General features: G+C 33.5%; 1 protein-coding gene and 2 long non-coding RNA genes across 4 annotated transcripts in view; 2 read left to right on the top strand and 1 right to left on the bottom strand.

Annotated features, from left to right (window-relative positions):
• Positions 1-19,824, top strand: part of Vps45 (vacuolar protein sorting 45) — a 29,795-nt gene that overhangs the window by 932 nt on the left and 9,039 nt on the right. Inside the window, exons 3-7 of the mRNA XM_088226015.1 lie at positions 2,329-2,478; positions 5,206-5,453; positions 6,399-6,533; positions 14,772-14,912; positions 18,555-18,692. Of these exons, the coding sequence (XP_088082141.1) occupies positions 2,329-2,478; positions 5,206-5,453; positions 6,399-6,533; positions 14,772-14,912; positions 18,555-18,692 (812 nt within the window). The remainder of the gene's footprint in view (positions 1-2,328; positions 2,479-5,205; positions 5,454-6,398; positions 6,534-14,771; positions 14,913-18,554; positions 18,693-19,824) is intronic.
• LOC148281868 (uncharacterized) lies at positions 8,256-13,841 on the top strand. The gene is made up of 2 exons (XR_015822260.1): positions 8,256-8,733; positions 8,921-13,841. It is a non-coding gene; the product is annotated as an uncharacterized LOC148281868 (long non-coding RNA).
• Positions 9,373-13,849, bottom strand: LOC148281867 (uncharacterized). 2 transcript variants are annotated; one of them, XR_015822259.1, is made up of 3 exons: positions 13,438-13,833; positions 12,916-13,112; positions 9,373-12,655 (listed from the first exon to the last, which is right to left on the bottom strand). It is a non-coding gene; the product is annotated as an uncharacterized LOC148281867 (long non-coding RNA). The 2 variants fall into 2 exon arrangements; XR_015822258.1 differs by having other exon boundaries at positions 12,916-13,849.

Below are 19,824 nucleotides of genomic sequence, written 5' to 3'. Positions count from 1 at the left end.
GCGTGTGTGACTCGTGAAATATAATATTTTAGCTATAGTATTGAAAAAAGAAGCAAAGAGTGTGGGAGACAATTGAATGTAGTTATGCAGAAAACAGCCAGTCCACAATTTTGAAAAAAAATGATATTGATGTTATCGGGTGCAGTAAGGTCAATTATATGTTATGCTAAAAGCAGCCAGACCGCTTTCATACAAAAAACTGTATTAATCACCTCCTAAAAATGGTGTCGATCACAAAAACTGCAATTCTCAATTTGCAGAAAACACCTACAGCACTAGAAAAAATTCCTTCCCATCCCCTCTCCTCTCTTCATAGTATAGTGTTATTTTTTTAAATATTTATATTTGTTAATCTTTGCTTTTAATTTTTGTATAAAATTGTAAGATTCAATATGTCCATGTATTTATAATTTTCTCAAACTGAACGGTTTGGGTAGGTAGGAAGAAATTGCCTTAAGGCAATATGCCCGCCCTTATATGTATATTTATTGTACATGTATATAAAGTGTCAAATAAATAAATAAATAAATAAAAATCTTACGGTACTTTAAAAATCATTAAAACTGGTCAAATACATAATTAGATTCTTGTTTGTAATATTAAAAAAAAAACTAATGTATTCATTGTTTATCATTTGTTAAAGTCAAAAACATTCAAACTGTTTTGCAGATTTGATTAGTCACTCTTTTCTCAAAAGTGCTATTATCTCAGTTTCACTTTTCTATGGCTGGCTGCTTTCTGCATAACTACATTAAATTATATATTAGGATTACTGTTTTATTGCGTACTCTGCAACATGCGACACATTGGTCAAAATTTGTATTGGTGATTTATCTCCGATTTTTGATAAAATGCTTTTTCTGTTCCCAATAAGCATTAATTATTCAATAAAAAAATCAATCAACCAATAAGTAAATGTATAACAGAGGAATACCGAAATTCATAACTCATAATTCATTTTATTTATAAAGATAATAAAGTTATAAGATGCAATATGTACTAGCCACACATCACTGGAAAGGCGGAATTAACGCCTATATGGCTTTTACAAGGATATAAAAACTTCAGTCCATAAATTGATAAAATCAATATTTGAAGCACTAGATTTTTGATTTCCCATGTTCAATACTTCAATTTAATATGCTGACCGGTTTCAAATCACAACTGTTCCTTTATCAAGGCTTAAAATTGAATCCTTGTTAACCTTTCCCTCACTAAGCATCCAAAAATTACACATGATCCGAACGGGGGGACCAAACAACCCCAGCGCCTACTTGTATATGGCATCAGGAGAAAAAAACGTTGGAAGTGTTTATGAACGTGCAATAATTTATTCATGTTTTCGCACGCATATATTTTGAATTTATTTAAAATAAAACACTTTGTAAATTTACCACACAAGAGTTTAATACATTATAACACAACTAGTTTCGGGTAATCAGTATTACCCATCCTCAGGTGTAAATATAACAGGTGCCTTCCCCCTTCACCCTTCCACCCGACCCTATCAGTACCTAAGTATTAATCTGTGTATGTATTTTAGTTTAGTTTATATTTACACCTGAGGATGGGTAATACTGATTACCCGAAACTAGTCGTGTTTTAATGTATTAAACTCTTGTGTGGTAAATTTACAAAGTGTTTTATTTTAAATAAATTCAAAATGTTTTTCCACAAAGTAAATGCTGAAACAATAAATAATATACACATATTTTACTCATTCGTGTATTTTATTCATTTTTGTTAGTTTGCATTCATTTTAGCATAAAGTGAAATTGACCAAATCCGTCTATGGGGGATTCGAATCCCCCTTCGGTCCGGCTAGGTTAATATTCAGAGAGTGAAATGATAATATTATCATTAAACGGAAAAAATATTTACGGTTAGTTGTATCGAGCAGCAATAAGGAAGAAAATCATTAGATCAAGATTTGACAAATTGAAAAAGTAATTTTTTACTGTTTGACACATTGATATGATTATTTTTTTGCAACCTAACCTCTCTTTTGCGCTGGCCATGAGTCCCATACAACGCTGTATTTTATAGTCGCCTGTCTACCGCCTTGTAGGAGGGTTGTTGAGGACCCGTAGCATGTGATAAGAAAATAAATTGTTTTACTTTAATTACAAATTCAAATAGTTCAATTAAATTTAAATATCTATAGAATCACTTTGTAAAGGGCCCTTGAAGTATTATATTACAAAAATGACGCTATATAAATTATCCATAATAATAATAGTCATTTGTAATTCTTCCTCCATATTTTCGCAAATTTATCCTGTAACCAAAATTTTGTCTAAAATTTTATTTGAGGCTTTGTGTTTTTAGATTTTAGTAACATAATATCCAAAGTGGACGTGAAGACCCTGGCTGAGTGTGATGAGCAGGAAGTAGTTCGAGAGGTTCAGGAGTTCTACGGAGACTATCTGGCAGTTAGTCCACACGTATTCTCCTTCAATATTGTTGCACCCCACAAAGGTAAAACTGAACGTGTGATTTTGTAATTAGATACATTTTCATATAGGTGTGGTTTACTTCCACTTATTTTTTTGACCAATTAGCGCATTCTCTCTGAAAGATGTCAGTCCTACACAAACTTCTGACATCTCTGCGACCTGTAAAGATCTATTTTGACAGGTCTCCGTGAATAGTTCTCACCTTCCAAGCCCAGGTATATAATGAACCTAGCTACTGTGTGGAGGACAAGGGGTCTCTCTTTGTTAAGTCTCTCCCTCCAAGTCCAGATCCATAAAGTATCGGGCTATTAGGTAAGGGGTGAGCTCTTCAACTTCCTCGGGTTTGACCAGTGGTCCTCCGAGAATGCGGGTTAATATCATACAGTGTTAAAATAATTTAAACCATGTGATGATTATCAGTAGAACCCTTACAGGGCACTGCAGATTTAAAAATATATTTTATTTATTTATTTCGACGGCTTACGCCTTTGACAAAGTATAAAATAATATTGACAAACAATTATAATCAAACAAAACACCTTAACACAGTATAGAAAATATAGATACATGAAATAAAATCAGCAGAAAATAACGAAATAATAAAAAAATTTAAAAAAAAGAATTTATAACATAGGTATGCAGCAAATTAACTTTAAATAAAGGGTTTAAATAAAAATGTATTGAAGTAACAGAGGCGACAGTAAAACAAGTATAACACTTAGTACATTTTTATAATTTAGAAAATAAGTGATTAAGAAGTAATGATTTTAATTGGTTTAAAGACAAATGAAATAAATCTAAGTTTCCATGTTTGTTTGCTAACATGTGGAACCGTGGAATAGGTGAGTATTTAGCATAGTCTGAACTATGCAAATCAACAGTGAAAGAAGTATTTTGTCTCGTCCCATGCTGTCTCACACAATTTAAAAGTTCGGGACTGTCAAGAACATTATTTAATAACTTGAAAAGCAGCACTACATCTGAAATTTCCCTTCGATCACTAATACATATTAATTTTAACTGCTTCATTAAACATTTATAGTTAAGCTCTTCAATTGGAATGTTTAATTTGAAATTTATAAATCTTAAAAACTTGTATTGGACCTTCTCCACACTGTTTGTATGGGTAACATAATGAGGACCCATATTCTAACTGGCTTCTCACTAGGGTCATGTACAATATGTTTAATGCATCAACAGACGTAAACTCTCTTGTTGTTCTGATAACAAAGCCTAGGGTTTTTGTGGCTCTATTTACCATCTCATTCATATTTATTTTATTTTATTAGGGAAATCAACAGTTCTACATACATATTTTTAGTAAACAAACAGATATAGTGTATAAACTCAGAACTAATAACAGATTTCCACATAGTATACAAAGTTAGTAAAGAAAATATATTACATATCAAATAAATACATACAATTTATACATATAAAAATGTTATTTTCATGTACTCAATAATCAAAGATTTTTTAAATATTAATTTTAAGAACATTAAGTTACTGTAAATTGGGCGGGATAAGGAAAAAAATGCTTGAAGAGAGGATAAGGAGGGGAGGGGAGATCTACATATTTATTATTATAATGTCTACTAAGTTACATAACACATTTTTAGTGTAAATTTTAAATCTGACAGAGTGATGTTTGTGTAATCTATATTTTTAAATTTTGTATTGTACATTGAAAAAGTCCTACGAAAAAAAGCATTTTTAACATACGATGTTTTACTTATTGGTACATGAAACTGGTGGTACCGTCTACAAATCCTGGCTGGCACATGTATTGTTATTAAACCAAGCAGCTCTGTACAGTCAACCATTCCTGTCATAATTTTGTAAAGCAGTAGTTGGTCCACACACACTCTGCGGTATTGTAGAGAAATGATTCCGTGGAAGGTGGAGGCAGTGAGAGTAGATACATAAGAAATACCGGTTTTGTATTTAAGGTACTTTATAAATTTGTTTTGAATATTTTATATTCTACTTATATATATGGCATACTGAGGATTCCATATCTGAGAGGCGTATTCCAAATGGCTTCTGACAAATGTTTAATACAATGAAATAAGGGCCTTTGGATTATCAAAGTGTTTACTCATTCGAATTATGAAACCTAACATGCTCAATGCTTATGGGGAACAAAAGTTAATTTATCATCAAAGATGTCACCTAGATCATTTATTTTCTTTACAAGAGTTAATGTTCGTATTACTGATGCCATATTAAAAAACCAATGGATTTTTTATTCGAGAAAACCGCATTACATGACACTTATCCACGTTAAGAAAAAGAGAATTTCTTGTGCACCAGGCCTCAAGATTATCCAAATTTCTTTGAACAATCGAACAGTCAAAAAGAGTTTGAATAAGTCTGAAGATCTTGAGATCATCAGCGAATAAGAGTATTTTGACATCGTGGAATGTATTATCTTTGCTAGAATGAACCTCGAAACACCTATTCACATTCTATGTGAATGTGATGCTTTAAATCACAAAAGAAGCTGCATCCTCGGGGCTCTACTGGCTTAACCTGATGTTAAAGCGCTCACTCCCTACCTTGGACTTGGAGAAGGAAGCTAGCAATATGAGAGCACTCGCTACTACGCAGATTGTAGTGAAGTCAGGAGCTTCTATAGCACTGACCTCCATATTTCAAAATAAGAATAATGATAATATTTAATAATAAATACCTTCGATACTTCAAAACCCCTGATGTTTTTTACACTGAAATGTGATAATTGTTGTAGACTTGGTGTGGAATCCAGCACACCTTCTTCGCTGCACACAGGGCCTCACGGGCCTCCTCCTGTCGCTGAAGAAGAGACCGGTGCTGAGATACCAGGCCAACTCCGATCTCTGTCGGCGCCTCGGGGAGAAGGTCAGGGAGGTTTTGTGCCGCGAGTCGCAGCTCTTCAACTTCCGCCAGGGAGACTCGGCTCCCTTACTGCTGCTGCTGGACAGGAGAGATGACCCCGTCACACCTTTGCTGAATCAGGTTAAATAACTTTTTTACCGTAGGGGTGAGCGGGAAATATAGAACTAATGTTAGTTTATTTTTAAGTCCTGACAAAGGAACAGTCATGTTCTGAAACCGTTCCGCAAATTGAATTTATTTTAATATTTTTACACTAATTGAATATGTAGTTACATTATCTCATTTATTTTGAACATGTTTGCGGCCATTTTTTCTCATAAGGACACATATCATAACTTTCTTATTTTTTGTAATATTTCACTTCCGATCAGACGGTCTGATGGTTTAAAGTAAATCTTATTTTACATATACACTGGAACATTTTTGTTGCTGACTGTGAAGTATTTCGATTTGTGAAAAAGTGACAATTATTTGTAAAATAGAACGTGGCGCGAAAAAGTTGAAGTGTGTGTTTTCTCCATCCTTATCCACAGTTTCAACATTGTGGAAAAATACAAATGTTTGTTTATCTGCATTTTACCTGATACAAATAATTTCCTTTTTTAAGCTATATTTTGCCCTCGGTATTTGTCAAGGCCGAATCCGAAAGTGAAACAACTCATCTTTATTGGGGATTCGGCACTTGACTTTCTTACATATACCGAGGCCCTATAATTAGTTAAATCTTTATAAAAAACTCAATTAAATAACATTTATAAGTCTTGTTCTTTAGCCCGCGCGTCCGGAACAACCCCCTTTCAGAATTTTTACCTAAAAGTAGCAATCAAGTTGAAAACACATTTAGGGTTCAAGTTTTTTTTCACATAAAGAAGTGTATTTTTTATTCTACCCAGAGAATCTTCTTCTTGCGGTGCCTTATCAGGTCCCCCGACGTTGGCAATCTCTACAGTGAAAGCATCTCGGTCCTGCGCTACTCCGAGGCCAGGACAACTGACTCGGAGAATAGGGGCATTAAGTTTAGTTGTAATGTTTTTAAATGTTAATCTGAAATTTTTTATTTTCTAGTGGACTTATCAAGCGATGGTGCATGAACTGCTCACAATCAACAACAACAGAGTTAACCTGTCCAACGTTCCGGGAATATCAAAGGAGTTGAAAGAAGTGGTGCTATCTGCGGAACAGGACGAGTTTTATGCCAAGGTTTTTACAGTTTTCATTATTTATTTATTACTTTCGTATCCAAGCATCACCATCATTCTTTTTCCGCACCTAGTTCATAGGGCACTGCATCGGTACACCAATCAGATGAGACGGTAAGATGATCAGATCTTACGCTTCGGGGACTATGAAATATTCTATTGTAATAACACCCTTTTAAATATATATTTCATATCAACCATGCCGGGAATCGAACCCGAGACCTCTTGCATGGTAGGCAAACGCGCTGACCATTACACCTCGAGGCCGACCAAGCTTATCCACGCATGAAACAATTAAAAGTAATTACGACTTATTTATTATTATTTATTTATTTATTGACAAACTTATGCAGTCCATTCTAACAATGGTAAATACAATTTCTTATAATAAATATAGGCACTAATCAAATAAAATACAACTCAATAAAATTAAAGTTAGGACAAAAAAATTGCTACCTCAAGACAAGATCCGGTCTATCTTAGTGATTTTTAAATCTATAAAGACTTACACCAAAAAAGTCCAGATCTTGTCTCGAGTTTACAATAAGACACAATCGGGACATAGTTTAGTTTAGCAAGCCATAGTTTGTGCTGTGTTGATCGAGGAACAGCACATTATTACTTTGCAACCGGCGGATTGGAACATTGAATGCCACTTGTTCCAGTAACGATTGTACATCAATTTCCAAATGCTTGAGTTTACTGTTTACCATATTGATGTGCCATATATATGTTTTTTTTAATATTTTTTATTAATATTTTTTATGTTTCTAATCCTGTATTTGTGGTGATAATTGCTCGTCCCATCTCAACACAGGACTTTTAGTCCCATGGAGTTGGGACTTATTGTCTCAAAAAATGTACAATAACCTTATGTATGTAAATAAATAAATAAATAAATGAAGCCATAATTAATATAAAGTCGGCCTCGTGATGTAATGGTCAGCGCGTTTGCCTGCTATGCAAGAGGTCTCTGGTTAGATTCCCGACATGGTTGACATGAAATATTATTTAAAAGGGTGTTTTTACTCTAGAATATTTCATAGTCCCTAGACTGGTACCTGAAGCGTAAGACTGATCATCTTACCTTCATGTAACAATAATTATCAAGATACCCGCGATTGGTGTACCGATGCAGTGCCCTATGCACCATTAGGTGAGGAAAGGGGATGATGATGATGAATATAAAATTACTCAAACTGTCAGTAGGATCGCAGTGAGTCACATCTTGCTGGAGGATGTGATTCTATAAAATGCTGCGAACGCCCAGTTGCATTCCACCGGCAACACTACTGACTCGTCCTACTCGCTAGCGTCCACATCGCGAACCCCGGGCAATGGGATCACACTCATAACAGTGTGATCACAGCAAATAATGAGAGGATGAAAGGCGAGTTTCTGGCGCCTCCGAACCAGAACCAACCAGCTAAGGGAAGGTAACCCCGACAGAAAAATCCACCAGAAAAGGTAACGGGAAACCACTCTGGTCACATTTTCCCAGGAATCACTATGACGAGTACGTCCAATAAGCTGTTGTCCTGGCTGTGGAATATAAGACGAGCGCAGGCCCGAGATACTTTCGCCGTAGTGATCGCCAACGTCGGGATCACCTGACAAGGCACCGCAAGAAGATAAAATGACTAGAAATATCGGAATAAGTACAAAATATTTCAATAAATACCAACAAAAATCATATAAAAATGGGCTCCATGCAGAATTTTTTTTTTTTATCTCAAAAAAAAGAGGGGAAAAAAAGAGAAACACGAGTGCGCTTTTTTTTTTTTTTTTTTACTTTTAAGCAAAGTACTACGGTTTTAAATTTAAAAAATTTGATTTCGCGCTAAAACGGCAACTTTTGCCGATTTTTGTTGTGTGACGTCATTTATCGCGTGTACGAATCTGTATCTGTCAAAACAGAACTAATTGCTTGCGAGTTGTTGAGTTTAGTCGAGTTGTTTTTATTTTAATTGCCGTGATATTAACATTAAAGCTTATTGTGTTGCAATTATCGAACGATGGCTGGGTACAAATACTGTTCAGTTCCTAGATGTGTTAATACGACACATACAACACCGGGAAAGAAGTTTGTCACTATTCCACGAGATGCTAAACTGAGAAAAAAATGGTTTGTGGCGATGAAGAGACAGTTTGACAAAATCAGCTGTAAATCCGGAATTTACTGTTGCGAGGATCATTTCAACGTAAGTTCAAATTTATATTTTACACATTCTATACTTCTATTTATTGATTGATAATACATTATATGTACATATTAAATATTATTTGTCAAATAAATACAATATATTGTAATAAAAGCATAAACTTATTTTGATGGTTAGCCATTTCGTGATGTAAGTATTCTAATTATGTTAAATGTTATTTTCACAGCTTGAAGAAGATGCTGATAATTTTACCAGATTCAAGCTTATGGGAGGAAGGGTGTCCTTAAAAAAAAATGTTGTTCCACACATTTTCGAGTGTCAAAAGAAAAACATCAAATTTTTACGACAAACGGGACACAGAAGAAGCCATTTAGGAACTCTTGAAAGAACAATGACGTCTGAAGTTCCGGAGGAAGAACAACCCTGTACATCTTCATCTATAAATGTTGCAACGGAGGCAGTTGAACTCGAATTCGCTTCTTCATCCCCCACAGTTGAAAAAGCTAGTAAAATGACTCAAGCAAGTTTAAGGTCAAATAAAGTCATTGTTCGCAGCAAGGGAACATCAACTGACGCCACGTTTCTAACGGTGACAAGAGCTACATCTCCTATTATTTTTCCTACACCTAAAGATCTTACCATAAGCTATGATTCAGTTATGCCAGATAATGATGATGAAATACTAGAATGGAAAAGTACTTCCGATGACCAGGACTTTGTACCTCATGACGATACTTCTGACGATAATGCTGATGCTTTTGAAATTCAAAAATATAATGTTATTTTACGACAGGCTACTGTAATGGGTATTGAAAGAAATTATCGACTTTGTCTTGGCATACCAGATGATATGGCATATATTTTAACACTTCTGTGCAAAAAAGTATGTGACTCGCGCCTGAATATTTTAATAACATTTAAAAAAATCAGATTGGATGAATCAAATGCAATTCTTGGAATGCAATTTGGATTGTCAGAACCAACTGTAAGCAGGATCTTCAGGAAGACGGTAAAGCTAGTAGCGATCTGTCTGCAGGAGCTAATATTTTGGCCAGACCAATATACCGTTCGGCTTCATTTGCCTTTGCCCTTTATTGCAAGATACAGTAAAGTCCAAGCTATCATTGATTGTTTGGAAATACAAATCGATAAGCCTTCAAACCCCATTAGACAAGCCACGACATGGTCAGATTACAAAAAATGCAATACCATCAAATACCTTGTCTCTTGTACACCGTGCGGACACATCAATTTTATTTCAAAAGGATATGGTGGACGAACCAGTGACACAAAGATTTTCGAGGTTTGCAGATTTTTAGATAATTTGAAACCTGGTATGGATGTGATGGCAGACCGAGGTTTTAAAAACATTGCTCATTTACTCGAGTTAAAACAATGCAAGTTAATTCGTCCACCAAGTGTGAGCGCGGACATTCCTCTATCTTGTGACAAGGTCAAGGAGGCTAAAAGGGTGGCTGCGTTACGAATCAACGTTGAACGTGCAATCAGTCGGATAAGGGAATTTAAAATGTTGGCAATGCACGCATGCATCGATATTAATTATGTTGGCCTCTTAGATTATATTATTAATATTGCTTGTGGGTTAATAAACCTTCAGGAGCCACTGGTTAAAATTTAATAACTATGAAAATAACAATAATTACTTAATACTGACTTAAGCATTTTTTTATTTACAATTTTTTCGTTTACATTTAGTACATTTTTTATTACATAATATATTTGTAACTTTACAGCTTTACATGAAAACTAAAAAATCCCACATAGGCACAATAAGTGTAGAGGCACAATAAGTGTAGATGCATAATATGTAAATATATTTAAAAGAAAATAAAACATGAGTAATAATTTTATGTTACATTCAAGTTGTTTTTTTTAATTTTTAATTTGAGTAAGAGTAGAGAATCTGAAAACAAGAAATAGAACAAAAAAATATTAAATGAAAGTTGATAATTAAATTAGGAAAAAATACAAGAGAAAATTAAAAGTTTATCGGGAAAAGAAAACATTGACATTTATATTTTTGACCTAATTTATAAAGGAATCATTAGTAGAAGAGAGGCTTAAATTACCATTTTCTCTTGTGTCTAAAAAGTATGATTTATACAGTTTAAGGGCAAGGACATTTGCACGACTCTGTCCTAGTGTTGATTTACAAAACGGTATCTCCAGCACTTGATTCCTTCTGCATTCTCAGTAATCTTTTTAAAAATCATCAATGACTATGCTAAACCGGTTTCTATTTCTTTATTTTTTTTGGCCATCACTATTTTACAATATAAATGTAAAGATTATTTGAACATTAAAAGTTTTGTTAACCTAATATTACCCTCAACTTGTAAATAAATGCTTAACAAAACAAACAAATGTTTTTTATATCTCAACAGAGTTAAAGAAGCATGGAATGGAGTATTTATAGAAGGAAATGTGTGTTCGTGTGCACTTGACGTATTACAACGTGCAAGTGCTGTAAATAAAAACAATATGGCCATTTGTGTGTACAATATATATATTTTTTATTTATTCATAATTATAATACAGTAATGTATTATATTCCCAGGAGTTACAAACAACTCAATTTGGGACTTGAATAATATATAACATTTTTTTGGATAAAAAATATTTACAACCAAGAAACAAAGCAAGTTTAAACTTATAACTAAATATATCAAAACAAAATCTATCACTAAACATATCAACACATAATTGTAACTAAAATATCAACGTGCAATTATTATACTAAATATATCAACAATTATATTTTTTAAAAATCCAAGTAGAAAAAAAAAACAAAGTACTATACAGAATAAAACAAATAAATAAAAAAAACCCTTTCAAGAATAGAGGAAATGGTGAATCTAAGACTAAAGAGGTAAATTAGGTTCGTTAACAAGGCTACGAAGGTAATGCAACTATCAAAATCAACAATATGTATTTATAAAGTATAAAACAGAATAAGTAAGTAATAAAAAAACATGAATTTATTTGAGTTTATTATAAATTGCTAAATTCCAAAACACTGTACACTTTTCAATTAAATCTAAGCAATACTCCTTATTTATATTTATAAACAAATGTGTAACATTCTTAGATTCCTCGAAATCAGGATGTGCTACACAGTACAGAGCTTTTATTTTGTTAGAAAAAAACATTTCTAGCTGGACCTGAGCCATATACTTTTCAGAGGGATTTCCGTCTGTAAAATATGTTTGAAAAGTGGCATCAGATACAGGGCATTTCACCTCAACAATATACTCTTCGTACAGCGCATCTGGAGATGCTCCAAATATGGGGTATTCAGGAGACAAAAAAATGCCACACTTTCTAAACTTTACATTTAGTTTTCTTTGCATTTCTTTTAAAACTAAGGACTCTAAGGACCTGCCGCGTAATAACGCCGCAGTTGCTTTCAACTTGGCTCCCAACAATTTCTCACAGAGAGAACCATCACTTGTCTGGCACCTTGACACAGCATAAGCGTTGGAAGCAGTGATTCGAGCAAAACGCAGTCTATGCCACAAAGGTATATCGTTTTGCTCAACAGTTAAGCGTTCAGCAGCTCTGCAGATAGGCATCTTCATTTGACCCTGACAATATTTTAAAAAATCTTTTGGGAGAAAATTACTTTGTTCTTTTTGAAATTGACACATTAAAACATGCAAAGATAACCTATCTACATCAGTATGTTGGGTAAAAAGACGCATTCGTCTTGAAGTACCATCACCCAACTGGTTGCTGGCATCGACTACAGCTGCCAAAAACGAGCCATCTCCTGATGGCAAATCCTCGTGGTTTCCAAATTCCTTGGCCATAACGAAAGGAATCGTGGTGCCGATACCTGCCATTATCGGACGCTTCCAATAACAGGCTACTGAAGTAGGGCTGGGCTCAATGCTGCGTCGATATAGCCAATATATAAATGCTACTGAGTGTTTGCATCCTCCTGTAATATAAATGTTATTTTACAGTTATTTATAAACATGACATCGTCCTATCTAGCACTTGCTCAATACACACTAATAATTTGACAGATTAAAAAAATATGTGCGACGCGATTAATTTAACAATAAAATTTTTCTTCCTTCTGCAAATTTATACAAAAAGAACATGCAATGCAGTACGTTTTTTTCTTTTTTTTAAATAAATAAGACGCTTCCGATGTCAACTATTCATCGACAATAATGCGTCTACTACCATGCTTACCTTGAGAAGCCGCACAGTCTTCACATTGGCACGATATTATTTTATTATTTGCCTCATCAATGACGCTGATAACTGAGTATGCCTTCTTCCGAATTTTATGCTCTGGTGTAACCCGGCATTTTACAGTGCACACATTTTTATTTCTTTTGATCTGGACATATCCAATAGCGTTGTCCGCATATTCAGCTCTCGAAGACCTGCAAATAAATAGTGTATTTACAATTTTGTCCCTTCTGTGCTTGGTTACAGTTTTTAAGACAATAATTAATCAGACATAAAACAGTCAGTATTTTAATTCTAAAGTGTTTATTAAGAACTAATTAAGTCCATTAAAATACTCATGACAGAACAAAGGAGGTTATGTATGGAAAAAATAGTATCCAAGTATATTTACACCATTTCTGGCGATAAGTTGTATCACTGCTGAATATAAAATACGTCTTTAACATATTAAAAACTCAATATCAAAGAAAGGTGACAGTTTTAAGTAATATATTATAGTTAAACATTTTTGAAACTCACCTGTCAACTTTCACTCCCCTCATTTCGGCGCTGCAAAAGTTTGTATTTTCGGAAAAAAACAACATTAACATGGATTCATTTACATGAGGAATGTTATCCGATTGTCCTTTAATAAAATTATCTTCCGTCATTTCGTTAAAATTGCGAATAAAGCGTTAAACAAACCGTCGCCACCAAAAACACCAGCGGAAATGAATGACAGCGTTGTCGAACAAGATAAATGACGTCACAAACACGACAACCAATCACGATGCGTTCGAAATCCATTCGCCAGAAATCAATATTTAAAACGAAAATTTTAATTAAAAACGGCTAAAAAATAAAATTAGACTTGAAAATAAATAAATAGTTTTTAATTTTCTTCCAGGATCATCAATTACTTTCATCTTTTCTAACATATGCATGGAGCCCATTGTATAAAGCTTTTAGCGGATACTTTAAAAAAGTTAAAGTAGAACTACCTATAGAAAATGACAGTGTTTTTAAAAAATTTTAAATGAGCAAACTACGAATATTGTTGGTTGAATATCGTGTTTTGAAAAAACCATCCTCAAATGTCTAATACTTTAAATAATTTATAATACACTTTGTTTTCCTATATTTGTTTTTGCATCTAATCTAAGTAGGTGTGCACGTACCAAGATAGATGCAAGTTGTATGATGTGTGTGGTGGGCAGTGGCGTGCGTTCCATGTAGGCACATAAGCAGTGCCTACCCTTCTAGAATTTCATGAAAACAATATAAAATTTGCGAGTAACTATTTGTAAAATTTGAAAAATGCGCCAGATATAATTCGGTTAAGTACTGTATCGTACCGATCGGCGCAAACTACAAATGATTATTTTGTTCATATTTCAGCTGTTGTTGACATGAACAAAATGTATATGTGTGAGTTTTTTTTTCAGTTGTTATTATGCGTGTATGGGTAACTTTGTAGGCAGTCCTATCCATGACCTTTTGTGCATTGTTTAAGAAAGAAAAAACGAATAAGTTACTGACATATAGCGTTTTTTTCAATGATTATTTAATAAAAGACGGTCTAAGATCAAATGACAAATAAATACCTCAAACGCTTCAATTTCACTGTTTTGGACGAAACAAACCGCACACAGCACGGCACTTCATACAAAATTTTGTCGCTCGGAGCCGCTGATGGTGGTGGGGTATAAGTAGAGTATCGCACCCGTAGACAACACAGCAGGAAGCGACAGAAAAGCGATCCATCACTAGCTGTAATATTTTTTATTCATTGGAATGACAATCAATGGTTCACCCCTCACTAAATGAATTTTAAATACCAAACTTCTTAATTAATCAAAGTGCTAACATTTCAGAGTTTATATTTGAATTTTGGCGAGATTGGGAAAACCATCAAGGACCTGATGGATGAGTTCCAGAAGAAAGCCAAAAGTCACCAGAAACTGGAGAGTATTGCTGATTTGAAGAACTTTGTGGAAGCATATCCTCAATTCAAAGTAAGTCAACGCTTCACATTCCCCAATAATTCATTCATATCAGTTGAGATGTCTATCAGAGAGTTATTTCCTTCATCTCTGAAAATTTATTTTGGTCTGTTAAGGCTGTAGTAACGAAATCATACGATTTAGCCATTTTAAAATGCAGTTTTTTTCAAAATCTTATATATTATTATTCTAATAATTATTGATTGTGTCTGTCTGGCCTGTAACAGTCTGCGATACCCACACTTGTTGCCTACTAGTTTTTAATTAATTCAATGTAAATTAAATTCTTTTTCTGTTAAAAATATAGTATATACTTGAAAGTCTTTATATTACTAAAATATAAAATACTTCTAAACCGGCAGATTACACTTCTTAAAATTTAGACAAAACTTTGGTACATTAATTCTCCTATAAATACTTAGTATTAAGGTAAAATTTGTCCAAATGATTTAAAGATAATACATTGAACGTAAGAGCTGCTGCAGCAAAAACCTTATAGCCCCGCCACACTATGATCCTTGCGCTGCTCATGCTCATGCTCCTCGCGCTGCCGCCCTCTCGCCCGACGTTGCCTTCTCCGCCCACACACTACTCTACTCGCGCAGTTAATCGCACTTGTCATTTGTCTTTCTATACAATGGACGATGAAACTGTGACAGCGTACGCGCTATGCATTTTTTAGTATAGCTAATTATATCAATGTCATACAAAGAAATATCATTAAAAATGACACGTGCGTCTTGTGTGAGCGCTCGATGCGTACTGCGACCGCGCGATTATGTGGCCAGCTTACTCGCACTCATATTGCCGGTCCTTTGACTCGCGCTCAAAATCTGACAAAATAGGGAGCGGTGGGCACGACGAGGAGCATGACGTGTGGCATGACGAGTAATGTTGCCACACTACGTCTCTGCCTCCTTTCCTCGCTACTTCCAATGCCACTCGTCGAGTGTGTGGCAGGCCCATTACAGTTTTGTTTTCGAAAAGAAATATATTTTATAAATATTTTTAAAATATGTATTTTATTATTATTATTATTATTATTTTTATTTGTAGCAATCAGCTTAAAGCTGATATGCTTAAATCTTTTTAACAAAAGTAGGTTGCTGACACACTAACCTTTCCAAAACAAATCTAGTCCATTTTTAAACTTATATCAACAACTTATAATATTAGAAATCAAACACTGATTTGAGTCTACTGAACACTTTATTTTATTTTTACAAATATAAAAATAAAAACTTTGTGACAATTGTTTCGCCTTATTAGGGCATTTTCAAACAAATGGATTGAATGTCCTTATATAGTTATATAATTCAAGGTACTTAAGCAGAAAATAAAAATAATCTTACGAACCATAGCATGTACATTAATCATAATTGAGGGAAAAACCAATGGTTAAGGGCGTGGCTAAGTGTTTAATAGGTAATGGGAAATTTAGGTATTTATATTTGAATTTCGGGAAAAATATAACAAAGTAAATATTTATTGACATTGTACATGTATGTATTGTGAGATAATTAATGAAGCTTTATAGTTTTACACTTATTTGTTTATAAATTTGTATAAACCACTTTAATTTTTTTACTACACTTCGACCGGTTTCGAGGTTACTACCTCATGGTCAGGAATTTAACTAACTTATAATTACACGCGTTGCTATTTATATTATAAAATATTGTATGAAAGAGACAGAAAATTGAAAGAAAGAGAAAGAAAGAAGATAAAATAAATCTTAACGGTATTTATTTTATCTTCTTTCTCTCTCTTTCTTTCAATTTTCTGTCTCTTTCATACAATATTTTATTATATAAATAACAACGCGTGTAATTATAAGTTAGTTAAATTTCTGACGATGAGGTAGTAACCTCTAAACCGGTCGAAGTGTAATAAAAAAATTAGAGTGGTTTATACAAATTTATAAACAAAGAAGTGTAAAATGTCATACCACAAAGTGAAAAATGTTTTTGATAACAATAATACTTTATAGTTTTGTAAATTTAGATAGTTGCTGTCGAAAAAATATCAATAATATTATAATAGGTTGCTGTTCAATTTAATTTTAAAACATGATTGAAATATTATGAGGAAATTTATATAAACAGATAATAATACATTTATGTTTATATAAATTTCCTATGTTTAAATATGGAGTTCTACAAAATAAACACCAAATAAATCAATTATATCAACAACTTTATGTCTCAAGAAAGGTTTCCGTGGATTTAGATTGGATCTGGTTTTCTCCAGCCCGAGACTGCGGCCTCGAAGTCGAGCATCTTGTTTAAGCTTGAACTTGGGATCCAAATTTGGGCAGCTATAGTGACTGTTGAGTATCTCGTATCTCTATCAAGTCACCCCTCTCTCTCCACATAAGGAAGTCGTTTCAGGCTGGCGACAACTTTGTAGCTCGTCTTTGAACTCCTTCCAACAAGTATAATAGGGGTTCCATATCTGAAGCTTGTACAGTAAAACCTCGTTTTTACGTTCCTTGATTTTGCGTTTTCCCACTTTTCACACCGAAATATTTAGGTCCCATTTTTTTCCATACATTCTCATTAAAATTAATGTTTTTTACATTTTTCATAACCCCGGTTTTACGTTGAAAATTTTTCAAAACTCATTCGATCTGTCAAAAGACAACGAGCCGCGCGCCGCCGCGTGAATGTAGAATAAAATTGAGGTAAATAAAGAAATGTGTAAATTATTGTCTCAAACTAAATTCAAAGTAGGTGCAGTGTAATTGACCATTTTGTTTACGTGTCTAATTTTGACATTTTACTAAATAGTGACATGCAGCTGACACATTTTTAATGTCACATCAATAAATTATTATGCAGAAAGTTAAATAAATTGTCAATAGAAATATTATTTGAAGTTATGAGTCTTTTTTTTTTTTAAAGAAATATTAGCGTTCTTCTAATTTACCCAAATATTTCAATTTTGGTGGCCATTTTCGACGAGTTGTAAATAACTCACTTTTAGAAAATGGAAATCAAGTTGGGGTAGAGTGGGGTTCGAACCTCGGACCTCTGATCCGTGAGTCCGCAACACTAGCCACGAGACCACAACCCGATTTTTTTAAACTAAAAATTAAACACAATGTGAAAAGAAGATAGTTTACGCAGTTATTATAAAAGTGTGAAACAGTTTTGCCGCAATGTAAATGACAGTTGAAATTCTGTGATACCATATAAATAAAATTTCCCAATATTTAGGTAAAAAGTCTTTGTATGCATTTTATGCAAATTGAAATTATTATTTTTGTGTTTTTAAGGTTATCTACATTAAATGATACAAACATGTTTTTTTTTTAATTCAATAAAAAATAGCACATTGTAGTATTGCTTGAAAAAATACAAAATATTTGCAATTAAATCATTGGTAAATATGAATAATCCCCAATTATGACAGTTCTTACAATTTTTCCGCAGTATATTTAGTATAGTCTAGTACAATAATTATATTTTTATGTAATTTAATTTTCTTCATACATTTTGAATTTCCTCACTTTAGAGTTTTCCTCAGTTTTACACATTTTTTTGTTACTCCCTTGAAAAACGTAAAACAGAGGTTTTACTGTACATATCATATTCATAAATAAAAACATAAATATGTCAAATATACAACATTAATGTATGTTTTTTTTAATAGAAAATGTCGGGTACCGTATCCAAGCATGTGACGGTAGTAGAAGAGATGTCAGCATTGGTGGGCCGCCACAGTCTACTGCAAGTCTCCGAGTTGGAGCAGGAACTGGCTTGCCAGAACGAGCATGCCAAACAACTACAGGTATAAAATTTATTAAAATTAACAAGTTACAACAGGAATAGAGAATACCTTAAATAAGGGAATATGAAAGTCAAGGCATTTACAGGGCTTATGACGTGTCATTGGCTGGTTTAAGTGGCCACTTTACACACTGTGTAGTATTCACCATTCTGCCTATATTTTTTTATTTTTTTCAGAACAATTTATTTATTTATTCATATTTTTCTCTTACAAACTATAATTAATAATAAAAAACATGTGACCTCTCTGGGGTTACCCACGCCGAGAACACTTAACAATATTTTTTTTTTGAAATATTGTTTGCACTTGAGAATAAACAAAGAAGACTAACAGAGATGAAGAACATTTACGAGAAGGTAATTTAGAAGTCCAGGCATCTACAGGGCTTATGACCTGTCAATGGCTGGTTTAAGTGGCCACTTTACACACTGTGTAACATCCACCATTCTGCCTATATTTGAACATCTATATTCCTTCAATTCTTTCATCTGTTGATGTTTGTGAAGTTTGACAGGTCATAAGCCCTGTAGATGCCTGGACTTCTATATTACCTTCTCTTAAATGTTCTTCATCTCTGTTGTAATACGTTAATATAAACAGCTCCCCAGGGAGTTGAATCCAGTCCTTGTATACAAAAATTTGGACAAACTCAAAATATTGTTGATAAATTACCTGGTCCACGAAGAAGTATAGAAATTGAAAAAATAATATTTTCAGGCGTTGCCTAGTATGTAGGTGAAATAATTCAATTAGATGAATCTCACCCGCATAAATAAAGGTTTCAGCTCTTTAACTTCACAAACATCAACAGATGAAAGAATTGAAGGAATATAGATGTTCAAATATAGGCAGAATGGTGAATGTTACACAGTGTGTAAAGTGGTCATTTAAACCAGCCATTGACAGGTCATAAGCCCTGTAGATGCCTGGACTTCTATATTACCTTCTCTTAAATGTTCTTCATCTCTGTTGTAATATGTTAATATAAACAGCTCCCCGGGGAGTTGAATCCAGTCCTTGTCTACAAAAATTTGGTCAAACTCAAAATATTGTTGAAAGAAGACTAACTTAATAAACAGAGATAATTAACAAAATATGCAGACAGATTTAAACACTATGTAGTTATGTTTAT

This window comes from Micrasema longulum, unplaced genomic scaffold, assembly GCF_059751315.1.
Source record: "Micrasema longulum isolate JH-2025_06_02 unplaced genomic scaffold, ASM5975131v1 h1tg000403l, whole genome shotgun sequence".
Taxonomy (NCBI): Eukaryota; Metazoa; Arthropoda; class Insecta; order Trichoptera; family Brachycentridae; genus Micrasema; species Micrasema longulum.
Note: the sequence above shows the minus strand (reverse complement) of the source record. Positions and strands in the feature narration are given on the sequence as shown.